Raw genomic sequence first — 17,995 nt, 5'->3', positions numbered from 1 at the left:
AAGCATTTAAAAATGAATTGTCCTGTTTTAAACTGACATTTCGAAATGAGAAATGCTTCATTCCAAAGTGGTGATTTAAAGTGATATTTTGCACTTTGATTCTCCCATCTGGAAAACAAAAATCAGAAAATGTCATCAGAAGTGTTGACATTTGCCCAGGGAAAAACCAAAGGTATCTTGACAAAACCATGTATTTAATGCTAAAAAAGAATTTAGAGGTAAGGAAATACTCCTAATTAATGCTGTGGGATGGTCAGCTTGGCCAGGAACAGACTGAAGAGTGGCTGGGAGCATCCCATTCGCTGTCCTGACTCCATCCCTGCCCACTGGGTGATGAGGGGCTGATCCTACTCCAGCCCTTCCATTGCCAGAAAGAGCCCAGTATGGCTCAATGTGCAAGAAAACCACTGCTCCTTGAGGTGATGTGACAGGACTGTGAGACTCCCTCCTGTAAACCCCTATTTAGGTGATCTCTGGTGATGCTCTGCATGAAGCTTCTCAGGGGGGGATCATGCAGCAGCTGGTACTGTTGGAGTCCCTTTGGAGACGTGACAGCCCACTGCGTAAATACTGATGTCAGCTTAAAGAATGCACTATTTTCTCAATGACAAAGTGAACAGCTCTCTCAGAGCTGCTCAGTCCCTCACCTGAATCCAGAGGCAGTGCGTGCCACAGCACTGCATCCAGCCGGGAGTGGGGCAAGTGCCCCCCACCTGTGGTCACCCCCACCCAGCCACGCTGCACTGCGGAGGAGCTGTGTCCCAGCTGTCTTGCCCCATGATGGGGCACATCTGGCAGCCCAGATGTGAGGACAGCAGACACAGTGCTATTGCAATTCTTGCAACAGTGAGTCTCCAATGCCAACGAAGCTGCCCTGTGCCTTCCAGCAGAGCAGCCAGGTCCCCATCAGGAGACCCTGGTTTCCTGGCTGCTGCTCCAGCTCTGGCTCCCACTTCATGCAGAGAGCACAGCCCAGCTCCCAGGCACCAGGCCTGAGCCCCACAGCACACACCAGAGCTCCTCTGGGGGAGCCCATCCCCAGCTCCTGCCCATGGGACCCTCCAGGCCATGTGAGGTTTCCAGGAGACATCCCTAAACCTCTCAGCTGGACCAAAGACCAAGCACTGCACTGGCTGCTCCATCCCACAGAGGACAGCAACATACTCCCAGTGCAAAGTATATTTAGCTCAGAAAGGCTGAGATGTTTGCTATAGCTAAGGAAGCATAAATAAATCACAGCGTTATCAATAATGCAACCCACACTGTCCATGCCACACTCCAAAGGGAAGCCACCAAGCTGAGCAGAAGGAGCCGCACTGGCGGCTGGGAGAGCACACGTGGTTCAGGGGAGCACAAGGACAAGGTGCATCCCAGTGCTCCATGCTGGCAGAGGCACTCAGAGCTCCCACTCATGCCCAAACTCCCATTAGAAAACACAGCTCCACAGAAATTGCTGTTTTGACAGTTATCAACCTCCAGTGTTGTGAGATTACAACTACAAATGTTTGGTCTGACTTGAGATTTTTCAGCCTGGAGTGTCAGTGTGAAATGAAGAGTGGTGTTTTGGCACGTCAAAACACTTAATTTTGATTGAACATCTTGGTATTCTCCATTCTGTTATGTGCTGTTTGGAATTTTGTGGAATTTTTCATTAACATTTTTTAGCTGCTTTCGCCTTTTGGGTCTGAGCTGGGACCTGAAGTAACCGTCAAGTTCCCCAATCTCTCAGACTGTCAATCTCAGTTGCAACCAGTGTGTCAAGAGATGATGGTTCCTCTGCGTGGGCACATGTAGGCATATGTGGGCAGGGGCCATCATGGACAACATCTCACCTGTGCAGGCTCTTTGCTGGGGTGTGGCTGTCCCAGCACAGATGAACTCTTCCAGGTAAAGGGCACCCACACGCTGAACAGCCCCCCAAGTCTCTCCCTGCAGCAAAAGGGATGGCTGATGAGCAGGAGGAGGAGACTCCTGCTTCCCTGCCTTGGCACCACAGCATGGACAAACTCATGACTCCAGAATGGGACTGGTACAGCTCACGCTCTCCTCTGGGCCACTGAGCCTCTACTCATGGTGATGGGCCATCTGACCCGTGATCATCCTGTGCCCCTCGTGCCACCCCAAGAGGAAGCTGGCCCTCAGTGCCACTGCCCTACTCTAGCCTGGTGCTGGCCAGAGACAAACCCATCCTGGCTGGAGCTGCAGAGAGGGAGGAAGCAGAGGAAGGCCCCCATCTCATCCTGTCCTGCTCAAGGCTTCGGCCGCAGGGACAGTTTGTGCTGAAGGCAGCAGTAGTTCGGATCCGTGGCCCCTTCCAGGGTAAAGGAGCATTCTTGGCTGCAGAATCTGGGGTCTCTCCAGCAGTGCTTTGCCTCCCAGAAGGGCGAGTAGCTTCGCAGTGCTGGCAAAACAGCACCTGTGACGAGCCCACCCCCGGAGCCGGTGGCCTGACAGGGCCCCACCGGCTCCGAATCCCCGTGCACGGCGCAACCCCCGCCGCCGGGCGGGCGGGACCAGGGGCTCCGCTGCTGTCGGAGTCACCGGTAACGGGGCGCAGGGCAGAGCCGGCCCCGAGAAACTCACTGCAGGGACCCTCCCGAACCTCACATCGGCACCGGGGAGTCCCGGAGGGCGACAGGGGACCGCGACACGCGGGGACCGGGCAGCGACGTACGGCGGCCGGGCGGAGCCGGGAGAGCTGGACCCCGCGGCGGAGCATCCCGGCGCCCCGCCGGTGCTCGCTGGCACGCCGATCCCGGCGGCTCCTCCGACCCCGGCTCCCCGGCCCTTTTCGGGGCTCAGCGTCCCCTCGGAGCGGCACCGGGCCGGCGCTCGGGACCACGACGGGAGTCGCCCCGGGGGTCCCGTCTCGTTCCCCCCCGCCAAACTTTCCGCACGTACCTGCCGGTGGCCTCGGGGCGGGCGGGGGCCGACGCTGCCCATGGTTGGGGCCGCTCCGCTCCGCCGGGTCAGCGCCGCCTCCGCGGGCCGCAGCCGCTGGGGGCCGCGGGCATCGCCGGGCGGCGGCGGCGGCAGCGCGGGGCTGGGCGGGGGCGGCGGGCGCGGAGCCGAGCGGAGCCCGGCGGTCCCGGTGCCGGCGCGAAGGGGCGCAGCGCCGCCTGCTGCTGCCACCGCCCCGGGACCGGCCCTGCAATCCCGGGCTGGCACCGGCACCGGCTGCGCACCAAGCTGCCCGCCGCCGCCCGCCAGGGCGCTGCCCCGCCCTGGTCAGCCCCGGTGCCCGTCAAAGCGGCCGGGGAGGAGGAACGGGCAGAGAGAATTTACCGGAAAAATTATTTACACACACAATCCCCTTCCCGCCGCCCCCCGCCTCCCTCCCCCCCCCCCCCCCCCAAAAAAAAAAAAAAAGAGGGGAGTGATGGCCCCGCGAGCTCAGAGGGATATGGAATGGTGCGGGGATGGACAGCCAGCCAGCCAGATTGCTGGCCCTGGCATTCTCCTCAAATCATGTGTCTGGTCAGAGCTAATTTACCCAAAAACTAATTTCCCCCGCCAAAAAAAGTGTGATGGCCCCGCAAGCGCGGAGGGGTGCTGAATGGTGTGGGAACGGACAGACAGACAGATGGACCCACTACTGCAACCCTCTTCTCAAAACGTGAGCCTGACTTTGGAGTCAACCCACCAAAACTCAGCTTTCCTGGAACTGAAATAGCATCACCAGCCTGGATCGGGCTCTGCAGGAGACTCTCCCTGACACAGGGAATTCCAACACCTGGGACCACAACACCAGTCTGGGTCAGTTCTTTCCCCAAGGCAGCTCCAGGCTTGTCCAGAAAACCCCTCCCGGTGCCCCCAGGACACAGCTTGCATGGCTCCTCCCACAACAGGCAGCAACAGGCTTTAAAACACCAACAGCAAGAGCAAAGGTTGAATTTTCACAATTGCTGCCAGGAATTAAAGCTGCAGGCTCAGAGCAGCTGAGATGAGAGGCTGAAGTTACATGCACTCATTTTCTTTGCTTTGCTCAAACCTATTTGCACATCGATGAAAGCCTTTGGTTTCTGAAGACAGCTCACCGCTTACTCCTGGACCTTCCACCCCACCGCTCAGCTGGAAGCATGGAATAATTTCCAAGACCAAGCTGAGTTACAGATGAACAGCAGCTGTTCAGAAAAATCACAGGTGGGCAGTTTGCAAATTTCCCAGCCATTTGCTTTCCATGGAATCCCCAAAGCCCCTCTCCTTTCCCAGGAAACCAGCCCTTGGAAACGGCACTGCTGAGAATCCCAGCCAAGTGCCATGCTGGGACCCCTGGCAGTCTCCTCAGGGCACCAGACAGATGGCAAGGCAGATGCCCTGAGGTGACCCACCAGCTCCTGGGGGACCCACAACCTTGACTCTTCCCTAGAGTAAGAGTCACCCCAAAATGCACACAGGGATCCAGGGGAGAGTACTCCATCCCATGACAAGAATAGGTTACTTTGCTATTTTGTCCAAGGAAACGGAATTCTTTTTCCCCCTTTAAAGAGTCAAAATTGCCATGTGTTAAATTTGAATTAGTTAGACTTGGCTACTCAAAAGAAAAAGGAGAAGCTTTACAAGATTAACCCAAACCCCAGTAATAAGATATTAAGGAAATACAAGCATCTCATTCTTCAGATCAAAGGGTTTTAATAATAATCACAAAAATCAATGTGAAACTAAATTAAATCTGCTGTTTATATTCATCAGGTAATTTGATCAAGAGCCTGCCAATTCAGGTCTCCAGTGCTGTGATGAGTAAATACAAACATACTACTTTCAGATCACAAAGTTTTAGTGGAATGATCAAGAGCAAATGAAATCAAAGCTATTTTTCACACCACCCAAATTCCAATTAAATTAGGCCAGATTATTTAATAAGGAAGCCTACAAAACTCCGGCTCTTTATTGATGCAATGATACAGAAATATAAATTTGTTGCTTTCCAGATCACAGCATTTAAATGCAAGGCAAGAATTAAGACTTCAGTAAAACTGGTTTAATTTAAATTCTGCCGGAAGTGAACACAGTAATTCCTCCTCCTCCTCATCATCATCCTGACTTCTTACTGAGTGTCCAGCAGCAGCCTTCAGTCTTGCTCTCTTCGCTGGCTGTGACTCCTCAAGGAGCCCAGTACTTTACTGGATGGGGGGACCCAAGTTTCCAGTATCCATTACAAGCCAAGTTTGGAAAGGAAAGGAACTGCCCAAGAAAATCTTAGCAACATTTCCTGATGATAAATCCTGCTCCCATGTAAGAAATCTGTCACATGCCTGGAAACCTTCTGTACTTTCCAGGTGAGCAACCAGTTGGTTTTTTTTTTCAGGAAGAAAACTCATTGGTTGGGGCTTGGGGTACAAGACAAGGGTTAGGGGCAAATGGTTACGCAAAGGCAGATGGGCATGTCAGAAGACTTCAAATGCTCAGTGCAATCAACTTATCTGCAGCTGCTAATAGGCAGAAGGGTACAAATTATTTTATTAAAGCTGGGAAAAGCAGAATTCCTGATATTTTATTCCTGGGGAAGATTTATCACACCCTGTTTTCAGTGGACCACTGAATTAAGATTCAAGTTTATTTATCCCCTTCCTCTGAGCAGGCCCCAGTGCCTCCAGGCTGTCTCAGCACTGAGTACCCACCCCTGAGGATTTTGTTCCCTTTTCAGAAGATTTTGCTGACAACAGGGAATTTCAGTACAGATCCTCAGCCTGTCAAAATGGCAGTCCAGGGAGAGGATCTCTGGGAAGCCTGGGCACTGCTACAAAAGCAGGGAGAAGTCCTGCTCCCTGCATCCTCTGGAATGTGGGTCTGAGCTTCCAAATTGAAAAGTAAGTTCCCCAAAGCCTCCATAAATTCCAGTGAGTGTTATTGTCATACATTTATTCTTCTTCTTCTGTATTTCTACTGTCAGGCAATATCAAATGAGACTAGGAGGCTCCTGAAGACTTTGAGAGCAGAATTGAGAATGAAGATCCCTTGGGAAATATGAAAATGGTGTGGAAGATTTTGAAGCAGCAGAGGGGGAAAAGCCAAGTGACCCAAAGAAGTTAATGTGCGTGGCCCCCCCCCCTCCTTTGCATCAGGGAGAGGAAAGGGTAAAACCCTCTGGGAGTCTGCACCGAATCCAGGTCATCTGCTCTGCAAAACACTGATGTACTCACCTGCAGAGAGGTCACACACATACCCAGAGCAGAAACACTCTAAAGGCTTCTCTGCACTCCAGCAGGAACAGACAGGGAATAAAGATGTGTGGTTGCAATCAAATTATCCCTTCAAAGAAATAACAATAAATTCTGAACTTCCCAATTACAGGGAACATGCAAACCTTGAAACCATTAAGAACTGCTTCTTCTGTTCATGAATTATCCAGACTGCACAGAGCTATTTTCCAAGCTTCACTGTATTATGCTAATTATAAATTAATATATTACTCATTACACAGTAAGGCTGTACAGTCAACTAATGCACTGCTGCAAAGAGCCTGTTTTAAAACATCCTCTGGAACTTTTATGATCTGGATGTTTAATTTACTTCTGTTCTGGCTTAAATGCCACCAACATGTCATTCTTTCACAAAGAAATATCCCTGGCTCCATCCTACCTCCTCTGGAGCTCAGCAACCTAGATGAAAGATGAAACTTAGAAAGGCTTTTTCAATCCTGAGCAGTTGCATGAGAAATTAACTAAAATATGCTCAGGGAGGGGCACTTTGGGTGAGATGGGGAGACAGCGAAAGCATGAGCATCCCAGGCATAGCTCCCAGAGGGATGGGAAGAGCAAAGGGCAGAGTTGCTGGCATCCAAAGTGGCCTCCCCTGCATTCTGACTCAGTCTACAACATCTGCATCCCCAGGCCTTGTGCCAGGCAACCTTGTGAAGGGGAACATCAGCCTCGCAGATAAGGAGAAAACTTCACATGGATCTGGCTGGCAGGACGAATAGGGGGAAATGGAGCCCTCTTTCTTGGAAAACAGTCTTTAGCATCACATTGTTTCAGGGAACATTCCTGCAGACTGTTTATTTGTCAGACCATTCTTTCTGTGCCGTGCTCAACATAACGGAAATAACAAATATTGAGCAGCGTCACAGAAGTCAGTCTGGAAACTGCCAATTCCTTCTTTCCAAGGAAAGCATCCTGGTGACTCAGCAGTATGGGACAGATTGGCAGTCCCACAACAGGGAGACACATTCTCTGGAAAATCCAGTGATTTTCAGCCTTAATAACATGATGATATTGCACTCAGAATATCTAAGAGCACCCCATGCTCTTGACCAGCAGCTGGACAGGGATGCTGTGAGGGGGAAGGCATCAGGAGCTGAGGAGAGGACCCGTGAATGCTGGAGAGGAACTAGAGAGGTGCTGGCCTCAGGCTGGAAGGGTTGGTTTGGAAGGGACCTTAAAGATCACCTATTTCCAACCCCCCAGGAAGGGTCCTTAAAGATAACCTAGTTCAAACTCCCCATCATGGGCAGGGATGCCACCCACTAGATCAGGTCCTCAAGGGTACTGAAAGAATTTAAAAGTGTACCGAAGACTTTAAATCTTGGGATTAGAAGGTGGGAATACAGGTACCACTGAGTGACTTCTGTACTGTGATCCTAATAATCTGGTACAGTTTGAGGATCTCTGGCTGAAGATGGCTAAAGCCTGGAGGGCTTCCCAGTGCTGCTTCTGCTTGAAACTTACAATGCAAAAGCCCCGTGTTGACAGGAATAAGCGGTTCCTCTGTGAAACTAAGGCACTGGGGCACACAAATTTTAAGAAATAGCCTCAATTTTCCTTTACAGTAGGCAAGTACTGTGTTTTTTCATCAGTTTTTTTTTTGTCTGTCACAGGAGCCCAGAGGCAGGGAGGTGCTGAGGTCGGGCTGTGCAGCGATGGTGTTTACGCTGGCGACTATTCCCCTCCCAGCCAGGGAGGATGTGTTGTTCTGGATCAGCTAAATCCACATCCTGCTCACGCTGGAGCGCAGCATCCTGGGTGAAAGGGAGGGAGAGGTTCAGCCCTCAGCCCTCTCAGGGTACGTCCCTGCTCCTCCGCAGGCTGCTGGTTATTAATAGCCCGGCATGGCCGCGCGTGGGCCGAGGAGCGCGGGGCGGGGGGTGCGACAAAGCGCCTGGCGCTGGACGGGGAGGTTGTCCCGGAGTAGGTGGCTCTGCTGGAGCCTTGGGACGTTCAGTTAGGAAAGTCGCCTGTCGCCAAAACGCGTGGACAGGGCGAGCCCGTCCCCCCGCAGCTCCACCTCCGGACGGGAAAAGACTTTCCCAGAGCATTTTCTGCGCCGGGATGGCTCGTGTCCCCGGAGCTCCTGGCGGGGTGCCGGGGCCCTCCCCGGGAGGGCTCAACCTCCACCTCCACCCGGCTGCGGGATACCGTCGGGGGGGAGTCATTACCCGGGAGGGCTCGTTCTCCGCCGGCTGCGGGATAACGGCGGGCGATGCGCGTACGCGCTGCGGCGCTGAGCTGCCGCGCCTGGTTCCCCCCCCGCACCGCGGCGGGGCGGGAGGCGGGGCGGGGCGGCGGGCTCGGCTCGGTTTGGCTCCGCTCGGTTTGGCTCGGCTCGGTTTGGCTCGGCTCGGTTTGGCTCCGCTCGGCCGGGCTCGGGATGCTGCTGCGGGTGCGCGCTGCCGTGGCGCAGCTGGCGGCGGGGCTGGGCGCGGGCGCGCAGCCCCCGGCCGAACCCCGGGGCGGCGGGGCCGGAGCCGGGGCCGGGCGGGGATCGCCGCCAGCCGCATTCTGCCGGCCGGCCTTCCTCCAGCTGACTCCCGACGAGCTGCGCCGCGCCGATGACCACACGGGGCGGGCGGTGCAGAGCCCCCGCGACGGCCGCCGCCGCCTGCCCTGGAGCACGGGATACGCAGAGTGAGCGCGGCCGGGAGCGGGGCGGCGGCTGCAGGCTGGGGAGGGCTGGATGGCATCGCTCGGCACTGAAACGGGGACTTTGGGGACGAAAGTGGGTCGCGGCGGGCGGTGAGCTGCGTCTGTCCCTTTTCCAGCAGCAGCAGCAGCAGCGAGGAGCGGGCGCTGTGGATGTCCGTGATGGGAGAGCATCAGCGAGGGGCTGTGCTCTCACCGATCCCCGAGGGGTTTAGGCTCTTCTGTCCGTTTTGTTTTCTGCTCTTTCTGCACAACACCCGCTGTCACCGATGGGGTACCGAGGGCGAAGGAGCTGCGGCGGCTCTGGCAGGACTCGGGGCTTTCCTGGGAGTGGAACTGCTTGAGACTTCCCCTTCAAGGACTTGATTGTCTTCTTTCACTAGCTGCGCGTTTCACCTCTAACTGAAAGGGGGCGGGAAGGTCAGACTTTGAAGGCTTTTGCTGCTCAGTGCTGTCAGCCTACTCCAGCATCCCTTCCTCGAGCTGATCTTCCCGGTATTCTAGAGAGCTTTATGAGATGTTGGTTTGCCCCTGGAGATAGGGGGGTACCCAGAGTGAAAAAAATTCCCTTTTCAGTGTCCCAAGAGTTCTTTCTGCAAACCACTTGGAATTTCTGTGCTCAAAGAAAAACCACCCTGTTGTGTTTACAGCTTCTTCCTGTGAGCAGGTTCTGCAATTTAGACCTGAAATCTGCTGTGTCAGCATAGGCTGGGAAAAGTCAGTGCGAATCTTTTTGCAAAAGTTCTTCTGGTTTCATCATCATCACCTTCTCCCCTCCTTCCCTGAGTCCCCTGCTCCCCCCAAGAGGTGATAGGACATGGGTGAGGCTGTGATTCTGTCTGTGTGTCCCGGGGGTGTATATTTGAGGCTGGTGCAGGTTTTTGGGCAGTTATTCTGCTTGGGCAGTGGTGGGGACCTTCAGCAAATCCAGTTTATTTCTGGTCACCTCCCTTGGTAGGTGTGTGGACAACTGCTCCCCCCTGGACCCAGCTGTGGGTGGGACCCAATGCTCCTCCTGGTCCCAGATCAACCCCCACAACTGGTCTGGGACACCTGGGACAGGACAGGAGCACCTGTGCAGGGCATCCCTGGGGACATGAGTGGAGGGTTGGGGGTGGGGGGAGGAGGTGCTGCAGGGTGGCATTTGCTGGACCATGATGTGAAAGAAAGGGCCTTTACACCTTTTTTCTTCCTGGCAGGGTGATAAATGCAGGGAAGAGCCAGCACAATGAGGACCAGGCATGCTGTGAGGTGGTGTTTGTGGAGCAGAGGCCCAGCCCAAGGGGCTGGCTGTCGTCCAGGGAAGGCAGCGGGGAGCTGGATGGGGTGAGAGCCATGGTGTTCACAAGCAGGGACATGACAGGGAAGATGCCCAGCAGCAGGGCATGAGATGGGACACGTGGTGATGTGCACACCCTGGGGATTCCCTTGGTTCGTGGCCCTTCTCTCTGCCTGCTCCTACCATCCTCCATCCCCATGGGATAACCCACTGGTCCATGTGCCCTGGTGGGCTGCAGAGGTGGCTGCTGTGCTGGCACGGTGGTGCCGCCCCTTTGGAGGCTGCCAGAGGCATGAGATGTCTGACACAGGGCTGGGCTCCAGCCAGGGATCAGCTGTGTCCAGACACCCTTGGTCAGCTGCCCACATCACTCCTGCCTGCACTGGGAACTGTGAGACTAGTGTCACTGTCCTCAGCTGGTGGCCCCAGCTGCTCTAAATTCCCCATCCCATCTGCTTCCTTGCAGGCTCATTTAACCTTCCCTCTTCTCCCCACAGGGCAGGAAAGGTTTATATTTCCATTACTGGGCCTTGTTTGATGGCCATGCGGGCAGTGGTGCTGCTGTCATGGCATCCGAGAGGCTCCACCTGCACATCTGTGAGCAGCTCCGGGACCTCGTGGAGATCCTGCAGGACCCCTCCCCACCTCCCATCTGCCTCTCGCACAACACAAAGACCGATTCTGCAGATCCAAACCACATGTCCTATGCAGAGGACCATGGGGAGGTCCTGAACGATGCTGTGCCTCAGATTCACCTGGAGAAAGCAGTATCCCATGAGAGCCTGGTGATCGGCGCCATTGAAAATGCCTTTAAGCACATGGTGAGGATCCTCTGCCTGTGGGATCATCTAGGGCATCCCCTGGGAGCACCTCTTTGCTGTCTGTGTCTGCATCAGCTTGTCCCCACTGGCAAAAGGCAGCTCTGCAGCAAGGAGGGGACTGCAGGGAGGGCTCCAAGCGCGATGATCTCAGAGGGGGCTCCGTGATGCCCCGCATTTTGAGCTTTCAGAAGGTAGAGGCTTTGGGCTCCAGGCCTGTGTGGGTGCAGAGGGCTTCATTACACTTTGTTCCAGGATGCCCACCTACGCCCCTCCTGTCTTGCTCTTTCCTGCCTGTCCCACTGCCCCAGTGAAGCCACATTCCTGGCTGCCCCACAAGACCCCTGGCCCCCCAAGCCCTACAGCCACTCTGTGGCTGTGTGGGGAAAGGTACCCTGGCTGGTCATTGCTTCCCACCTGAAGCTGAGGTGCTGCTGGAGCAGCCAGGTGCTCTTTGGGGCTTCCCACCTACCCTGCCTGCAGCCTCTCTCTGTCTCCCCAGGATGACCAGATCGAGCGGGAGCGGGCATCTCAGCACCTGGCCGGGGGCTGCTGTGCCCTGGCTGCCATCTACCTCATGGGCAAGTTCTACGTGGCCAACGCTGGTGACAGCAGGTACAGCCCCACAGGGCAGCCCTCACCTTTTTCACAGTGGCTGGGGTCACCCCAGTAGAGTGGGGTGGTGCTGGAGGCATGGCTGGTGAGGAACACGCAGCTCCATCCCTGTCTAGACAGAACTGGGCAGAGTCATCCCCTGCCAGCTCCGTGCCCCGGGGACAACGTACCCTACTGTGATCTCTGTGTTTTCCTTGTGCACAGATAGGGCTGTAGAATTGCCTCCCAAAATCTGGGATGTGCTCCCTTCCTTCCTAACAACATCCTCTCTGCTACCCAGATGGTTCTGGATCACACCCTGGCCCCTGCTGCTGGCACTGGCCTGGGCTGCAGGTTGGGGAGTGAAAATTGTGCTCAGCAAAGCTTTCAAAAATGTGCAAGAAGTCATTTTAGGGTACACTTCATACCAGGGACCTGTTTCAAGACAAGGACACAAATCTATGTGCAGTGGGAGCTTGGAGGCCAAGAATTTTAATTGCCTTATGTATTTCCAGGGGTGGGCTACTGTAACTGCACCTGTGTGTGCCCACACCCCCAAGCAATGGCAGAAGGGCAGGTCCACCTTACACTGAAGGTGACACTGCAGGTGAAGCTGGTTTGCGCTGCCCTGTATTTATCATTGGATCAAAGAATGGTTTGAGTAGGAAAGGACCTTAAAGCTCATCTCGTTCCACCCCCTGACATTTGCAGGGGCACCTTCAACTAGACCAGGTTGTTCCAAGCCCTGTCCGACCTGGCCTTGAACATTTCCAAGAAAAGGGCAGCTACAGTTGCTCTGGGTATTTACTGCAGGTTGCCTTGTCCTCAGCAATGTCAGACCAGCAAATACAGGCTCTGGTCAATTTTCTGAGGCTGGATGTGCTTCCAGCTCTGGGACAGAGAAGGAGATCCCTCATGCCTCTGCTTTTGGGTGCAGGTCCCCCTCCATGGCAGCAGCAGCCAGGCACCAGCCATGCAGGATGTCAGCATGCACAGGGTCCTGAGGTTGTCACTGTGCCTCTAGGCACAGTCTGTGTTGCCTCCTCGGGCATCAGACACTGCCAGAGCTGAATTCAGCTTGGCCTTACATCATTGGAGGAGACTCACAGCCACCAGCATTGGAGATCCTTGGGTCTACCATGACATCCAGAAACATCTCATAATCAGACCTTTATGCTTTTTTAAGACATTAAACTGTAAGAGCAGCCCCAGCAGCAAGTGACAGTCTGGTGTGGGATGGGCACATGCACCCATGTCCTGCTGCAGGTGATTTCTGCCCCTGCTGTGTGCAGCTCCCCTCTAAAGGAGGATGCACCACCTTTGTGCTGCTCCCTTTCTAACCATATCCTGTCCTTTGATTTGGTCTGCTTCATCCCCCTCTGCCCCATGCTTCTCTCCCATTTTCCCTTCCTTCCTGCCCCTCTCCTGCACAGGAGGGAGGGATGCCATGTCCTGCCCAGGGTCGGCAGGGAAGCCGACCCCATCTCAGGCTGGGAAAAGGGTGGGCAGCAGAGGGGAAGGGGTTGCACCACTCCTGGGAATCAGCCCTGGAGAGCCAGGCTCAGCTCCTCTGACAAGTCTCCTCTCCTTCTCTCTAATCTCATCCTTCCATGTTTCATTGCAGGGCCATTATCATCCGTAATGGGGAAATCATTCCAATGTCCAGGGAGTTTACTCCAGAGACAGAGAGGCAGAGGCTACAGTTTTTAGTAAGAAAGACCTTTCTTCTAACCCCATTCCTGCTGAAACACCTCCTGGCCTCTTCCCAGTCCCCTGTGCTGCCTGCTGGGCTGCTGCCGTGGTGGGGTTCTGGAGACAAGGGCAGCCCCATGGCTGGGACCTGCTGTTGGCACTTCTCCATCCCAGACTGCTCCCTGGGATGGAAAGAGGCACTGGGATGCAGGGAGCTGGCATGGGGGCATCCTGTGGCTGGCAGAGCCCTGGTTTGCTGTGGGCTCAGTGTGAGGGTCTGTGACTGCGAGCCTGGCACAGCCGGGGCATGGAGAGCCCAGGCTGTTGGCATGGGGCTGCACTGGTTTGTTTGCATGGAGCCACTTTGGTACATCTTGTCCTGCTGCTGTCCAGGGAACAGGGAACATCCCCTGCCTGGGCTGCTGTAACCTGGAGGAGCGTGGCTCTGCTCCATCCACTGTGCTCCCTTTCGCTGTCAGAGGAGCTGCAGTGCTCCCACTGAGTCCTAGTTTCTTCCCTGGCTGCTCCCTGGAGAGCTGGAGCCGATGTGTGCCAGTGGGTTTCTGTCTCTCTCCCTGAAAGCTCCCTGTCCCTTTCCTGGATGAACCCCCTGGTGCCACCCAGGGAGACTCTTCAAGGTTATAAAGGCCTCTCTGAGGGCAGCACAGGGGAGGAGGAGTTTGTGTTGGAGGTCTTGCTGGATGAAATTTCCTGGCTTGCAAAGTATTTGGAAAAACACTGAGGCATTTTTTCTTGAATCTATTTTTGAATGACTGAGAGGAGGAAAATACTGCAATCAGGATCCTCTTCAGCTGGCTGTGAGGGGCAGGGCGCAGGCTGGGGACAAGCACATGCTGCTCTGCCACATGATGCCAAGGCTGTGGTCAGAGGTCCCCCGGAGTGGGCTGGGGGTCTCCATGCCTCTGCACCAACTCCCTGCCAGCCCATCTTCCCAAGGGATCTCCTCTTCTCTTTCTGCTTTTTCTTTCCCCTTTGGCATTTTCCAACACTCCCTGTTCCTGGTCCCCTCCCCACTGTGCTCCATGAGGGCTTGGGGCTGCCCTGGGTAGGGCTCTGTGCTGCTGCTTGTCCCTTGTCATGGTCACAGCTGGGCCACTGTATTAGAAAAGACCCACCACTCTTTTCCTTGGGTGAGTGCCCTGCACTGAGCCTGGGATCCTGGGAGGTTTGCAGCTATGACTCCTTCTGGGTAAATTCCAGCTTCTCCTGGAATTTGCTGGGGTTTGATTGTTTGACCCCTTTTGGAGATCTTTATTTCCCAAAACTCTCTATGCAAAAGTTTCACCTTCTCGCTGAGTGCTGTCATGGCTGTCCTCAGCCCCAGTTTCCCCTCTGGCTTAGCACAGGTGGGTGGTTTGAAGCTGCTTTACCAGCACCTATTCAAGTTGCTTCAGAGCAGCTGATGTTATCCCACCAGGGAATGTTGTAGCCGAGGTCCTGGTGGGTGGTGGATCCCGATCTGGGCAGGGCTGGATCCACAGATCCCGCTGTCCCAGCCCTGTGGTTGAGCTGACACTTCTTCCTGCAGGCATTGCTAAGGCCCGAGCTGCTGGGGAAGGAGTTCACCCACCTGGAGTTCCCCCGCAGGATCCAGCCTAAGGAGCTGGGGAAGAAGATGCTCTACAGGGACCAGAACATGAATGGCTGGTAATCCCTCAACCCGCCAGTGGCTCTGGGGTCCTGCTGTGCTGGCTGCTCATCTTCAGCTTCCCATCCCACGGGGCAGGGAGCTCTGGTACACTGGGTACCCACGTCCCAAGTGGTCAGCGGAGGTGCTGGAGGCCTTCACCTGCTGACACCTTGTCTCTGGCTTCTTTTAACCAGGGCTTACAAAAAGATAGAAGAGGATGACCTGAAGTTTCCACTTATCTTTGGGGAAGGCAAAAAGGTGAAGTGCTGTGGCAGAAGCTTGGCAGGGGTTGTTTCCTGCCTGCTCTCGCTGTTTTGGGGGATTTCAGCCCATTTTTGGTAGTGCTGTCATCACTCCAAGGCCACCAATTCTCAGCTGGGAATGGAGCTGGAGATAAAGACACTTAAAGTTCTCTTTTGATTCCACCATTCTTCAGGCGCGGATGATGGCCACAATTGGGGTCACAAGAGGCCTGGGAGACCATGACCTCAAGGTGTTCAGCTCCAACATCCACATCAAGCCTTTCCTGTCCTGCTTCCCAGAGGTAAGCCTGCTTTGCACCCACAGGTTCCTGCAATGGCCAGAGCCACTCGGCAGGACCAGGTCCATGATATGCCCAGTGCAGCAGGAGCCTCCTCTGCCTCTCTGCCTCTCACCCTTGCATCTTGCCCTGTTGCCTGCCAGGTCAGGGTTTATGACCTCACACAGTACGAGCACTGTCCTGACGATGTGCTGGTGTTGGGCACCGACGGGCTCTGGGATGTCACCAATGACAAGGAGGTGGCTGGTGTGGTGATGGAGGTGCTGACGAGCTATGAGCCCAACGACCCATGCAGGTGAGCTGCAAGTGGGCAGGGGACGGGGCATGTCCTGCACTCTACCACCTCCCCTTGGCCTGGCTCCTTGGGGCAGTGTTGTGGCCATGCATCCCTCTGGGCTCCACAGTGTGCACTGCTCCCCTGGATGTGTGTATCTGAGCCTGGATCTCTCCAAGAGACCCTTTCCTGCACCTCTAGCTGCTCTAGCTTCTCTCTCCTTGCCAGGATGCTGCATCAGGGGGTCTGGGGTCACTGCTGAGCCAGGGAACAGGGAACAGCCCCTGTGCTTTGCTGTGCTCTGCTGTGCCCCCAGGTACACCATGGTGGCCCAGGAGCTGGTGGTGCGGTCACGGGGGGTGCTGAAGGAGCGGGGCTGGCGGCTGGCCAATGACAAGCTGGGCTCTGGTGACGACATCTCCGTTTTTGTCATCCCTCTGGGTGGCCCCGGCAACTACACATGATGTGGAACGAGCCTGGGGCAGTGGGGCTCACCTTGCCTGGATGGAGATGAGCAGGACACTGACGCTGCCTCAGGGCCACCTCTCCTGTAAGCACTTGTTTTCTGAACTGCAAGAAGAGTAAGAAACCCGGAGCCTCAGTCTGTGCTCCTGTTCAGAGCATCCCCCTCTACCTGCTTGCATCCCAGTCCCAGGTGGAGACTGAGAGGCCTTGGATAGAGAATGAAGACTGGGGTTGAGGGATGTTTTTGTGCTGCTATTTTCTCAATGCTGTGAAAAGCCTGAAGGCTCCTTGGCTCCTCAGCATGTCCTTTGCCCCTTGCCATGGCTGTGCTGACTCCAGCCCTGTGCGACAGCCATGGGGCTACTGGGGCACTCATACCTGCTGCAGTCACCACCTATCTCCTGCCCTGTGATACTTTTGCCAGTGACACTGAAGCTGCTGTTGGAGCTGGGAGCTGGGGCTCAGATGGGATGTGACTGGGAATAAAGCCCCATGGGCAGCTGGGCAAAGCTCAGCCTGGCACAAGTCCAGTCGTGGCCTCACAATGGCCATCCCAGCCTTGTGCTCACAATTTTTAGCCCCTCACACCTTCATTCTGTCACATACCTTGTCTCAGTCTCCAGTGTGGGAGACTGGAGAAGTGACCAAGATCTGCCGTGCACCCAGAGCCCTGAGGAGGGATAAGCCATTGCACCGGCACTGGCTGTGCCACAGGTTCTACCCCCATCCTCTCATGCCTTGGATCACTGCAGTGCTTCTGGAGCCAATTATTTATTAACTGGAGAGCTGAGCTGGAAAATGCCTAAATCCTTTCTTGGTGTGGGGAGTCTATGAATGTTATGTCTATATTTTGGAGTGGTTCTGAGTTAGCAGCCTCACACAGAACAGGCCTATTCAGGCGAGCTTAGCAGCTTAACTGCACTGGATCTGCTTAGCCCTGGGCTGTAAAAAACAGCTTGGCGTGACCAGGGCTTGGGAAGACTTAAGGAAGCTCCTGCATTTTCCTTAACAATCTCAAAATTGATGCAGAGGGGAGCTGGAGTGGTTGATCTCTGCACAGGATTTTTGCATCACACACATCTCTGACCTGGAGCATTCATTTCCTAGACCTCTGCAGAGTGTTGCATCCTCCTAAACTGTGAGGCATTGTCCCATCCTGGCATTGTGGGGATGGGGAGAGCTGTTTGGGAAAGGCTCCATGGCATCAGTAGTTTGTGTCCTGTCACTGGGTGCAGCCAGCTCTTGTCAAGTGTCACCTCTGGTGAATGTTGTTTGTCTCCTGTAACCAGTGAGATGTAAATAAACTGGGTGTGCACATAACGGAAAGTGAAAGTTGTGCAGTGAGATTTAAACCTGCTGGCATCTATGCTGAAGGGAGCAGGGAGTGGTGCTGGGGCCGGGAGCCTGTCCTTGTGTAGCACTGTGCGTTTAAATAAAGATTTTGCCACTCGCAGTCCTACTTCAAAGTCTTTCCGAAAAGCCAATTAGCTCTGATTAATTTATGTAGGCAGGCAACCAGGCCTGCACAGAGCCATGTGAGCTGCTGTCCCTCTGCCCTTGGCAATGGTCAGAGCCCATGGAGTATCCATCCAGTGCCCATGGGCAGTGGGAACTCCTGCTGTGCTGCCAGTCTCAGCATGGTGCTGCCTGGGGGTCTTGGATCGCTGGGTCTGGCCAGGAGGCAGCAGCAATGGCCAGTCTGGTGGGAACAGGAACATTACACACGGAATGGAAGGGAGAAAAGGCTAATGGTTTTCCTGTCTGTGGGGGAGGGAGTGCGGCAGGCTGTGGCTCCCAGGAGTGTGACTATCCCTCTCTGGGAG

The 17,995-nt window shown here is 55.0% G+C and overlaps 1 protein-coding gene across 1 annotated transcript; it reads left to right on the top strand.

The window, feature by feature from the left end:
- Nucleotides 1-8,586: 8,586 nt before the first annotated feature.
- On the top strand, nt 8,587-16,276 carry PPM1J (protein phosphatase, Mg2+/Mn2+ dependent 1J; the record flags this gene model as incomplete). Its single annotated transcript, XM_082296280.1, has 10 exons — nt 8,587-8,843; nt 10,058-10,184; nt 10,635-10,958; nt 11,458-11,570; nt 13,174-13,258; nt 14,791-14,909; nt 15,087-15,150; nt 15,329-15,436; nt 15,577-15,728; nt 16,024-16,276. 10 exons carry the CDS (start codon nt 8,587-8,589, stop codon nt 16,169-16,171), a joined length of 1,497 nt encoding a protein of 498 aa, XP_082152406.1. The 3' UTR covers nt 16,172-16,276.
- Nucleotides 16,277-17,995: the final 1,719 nt, after the last annotated feature.

This window comes from Coloeus monedula, assembly GCF_965178545.1.
Source record: "Coloeus monedula genome assembly, chromosome: 23".
Lineage (NCBI taxonomy): Eukaryota > Metazoa > Chordata > Aves > Passeriformes > Corvidae > Coloeus > Coloeus monedula.
Note: the sequence above shows the minus strand (reverse complement) of the source record. Positions and strands in the feature narration are given on the sequence as shown.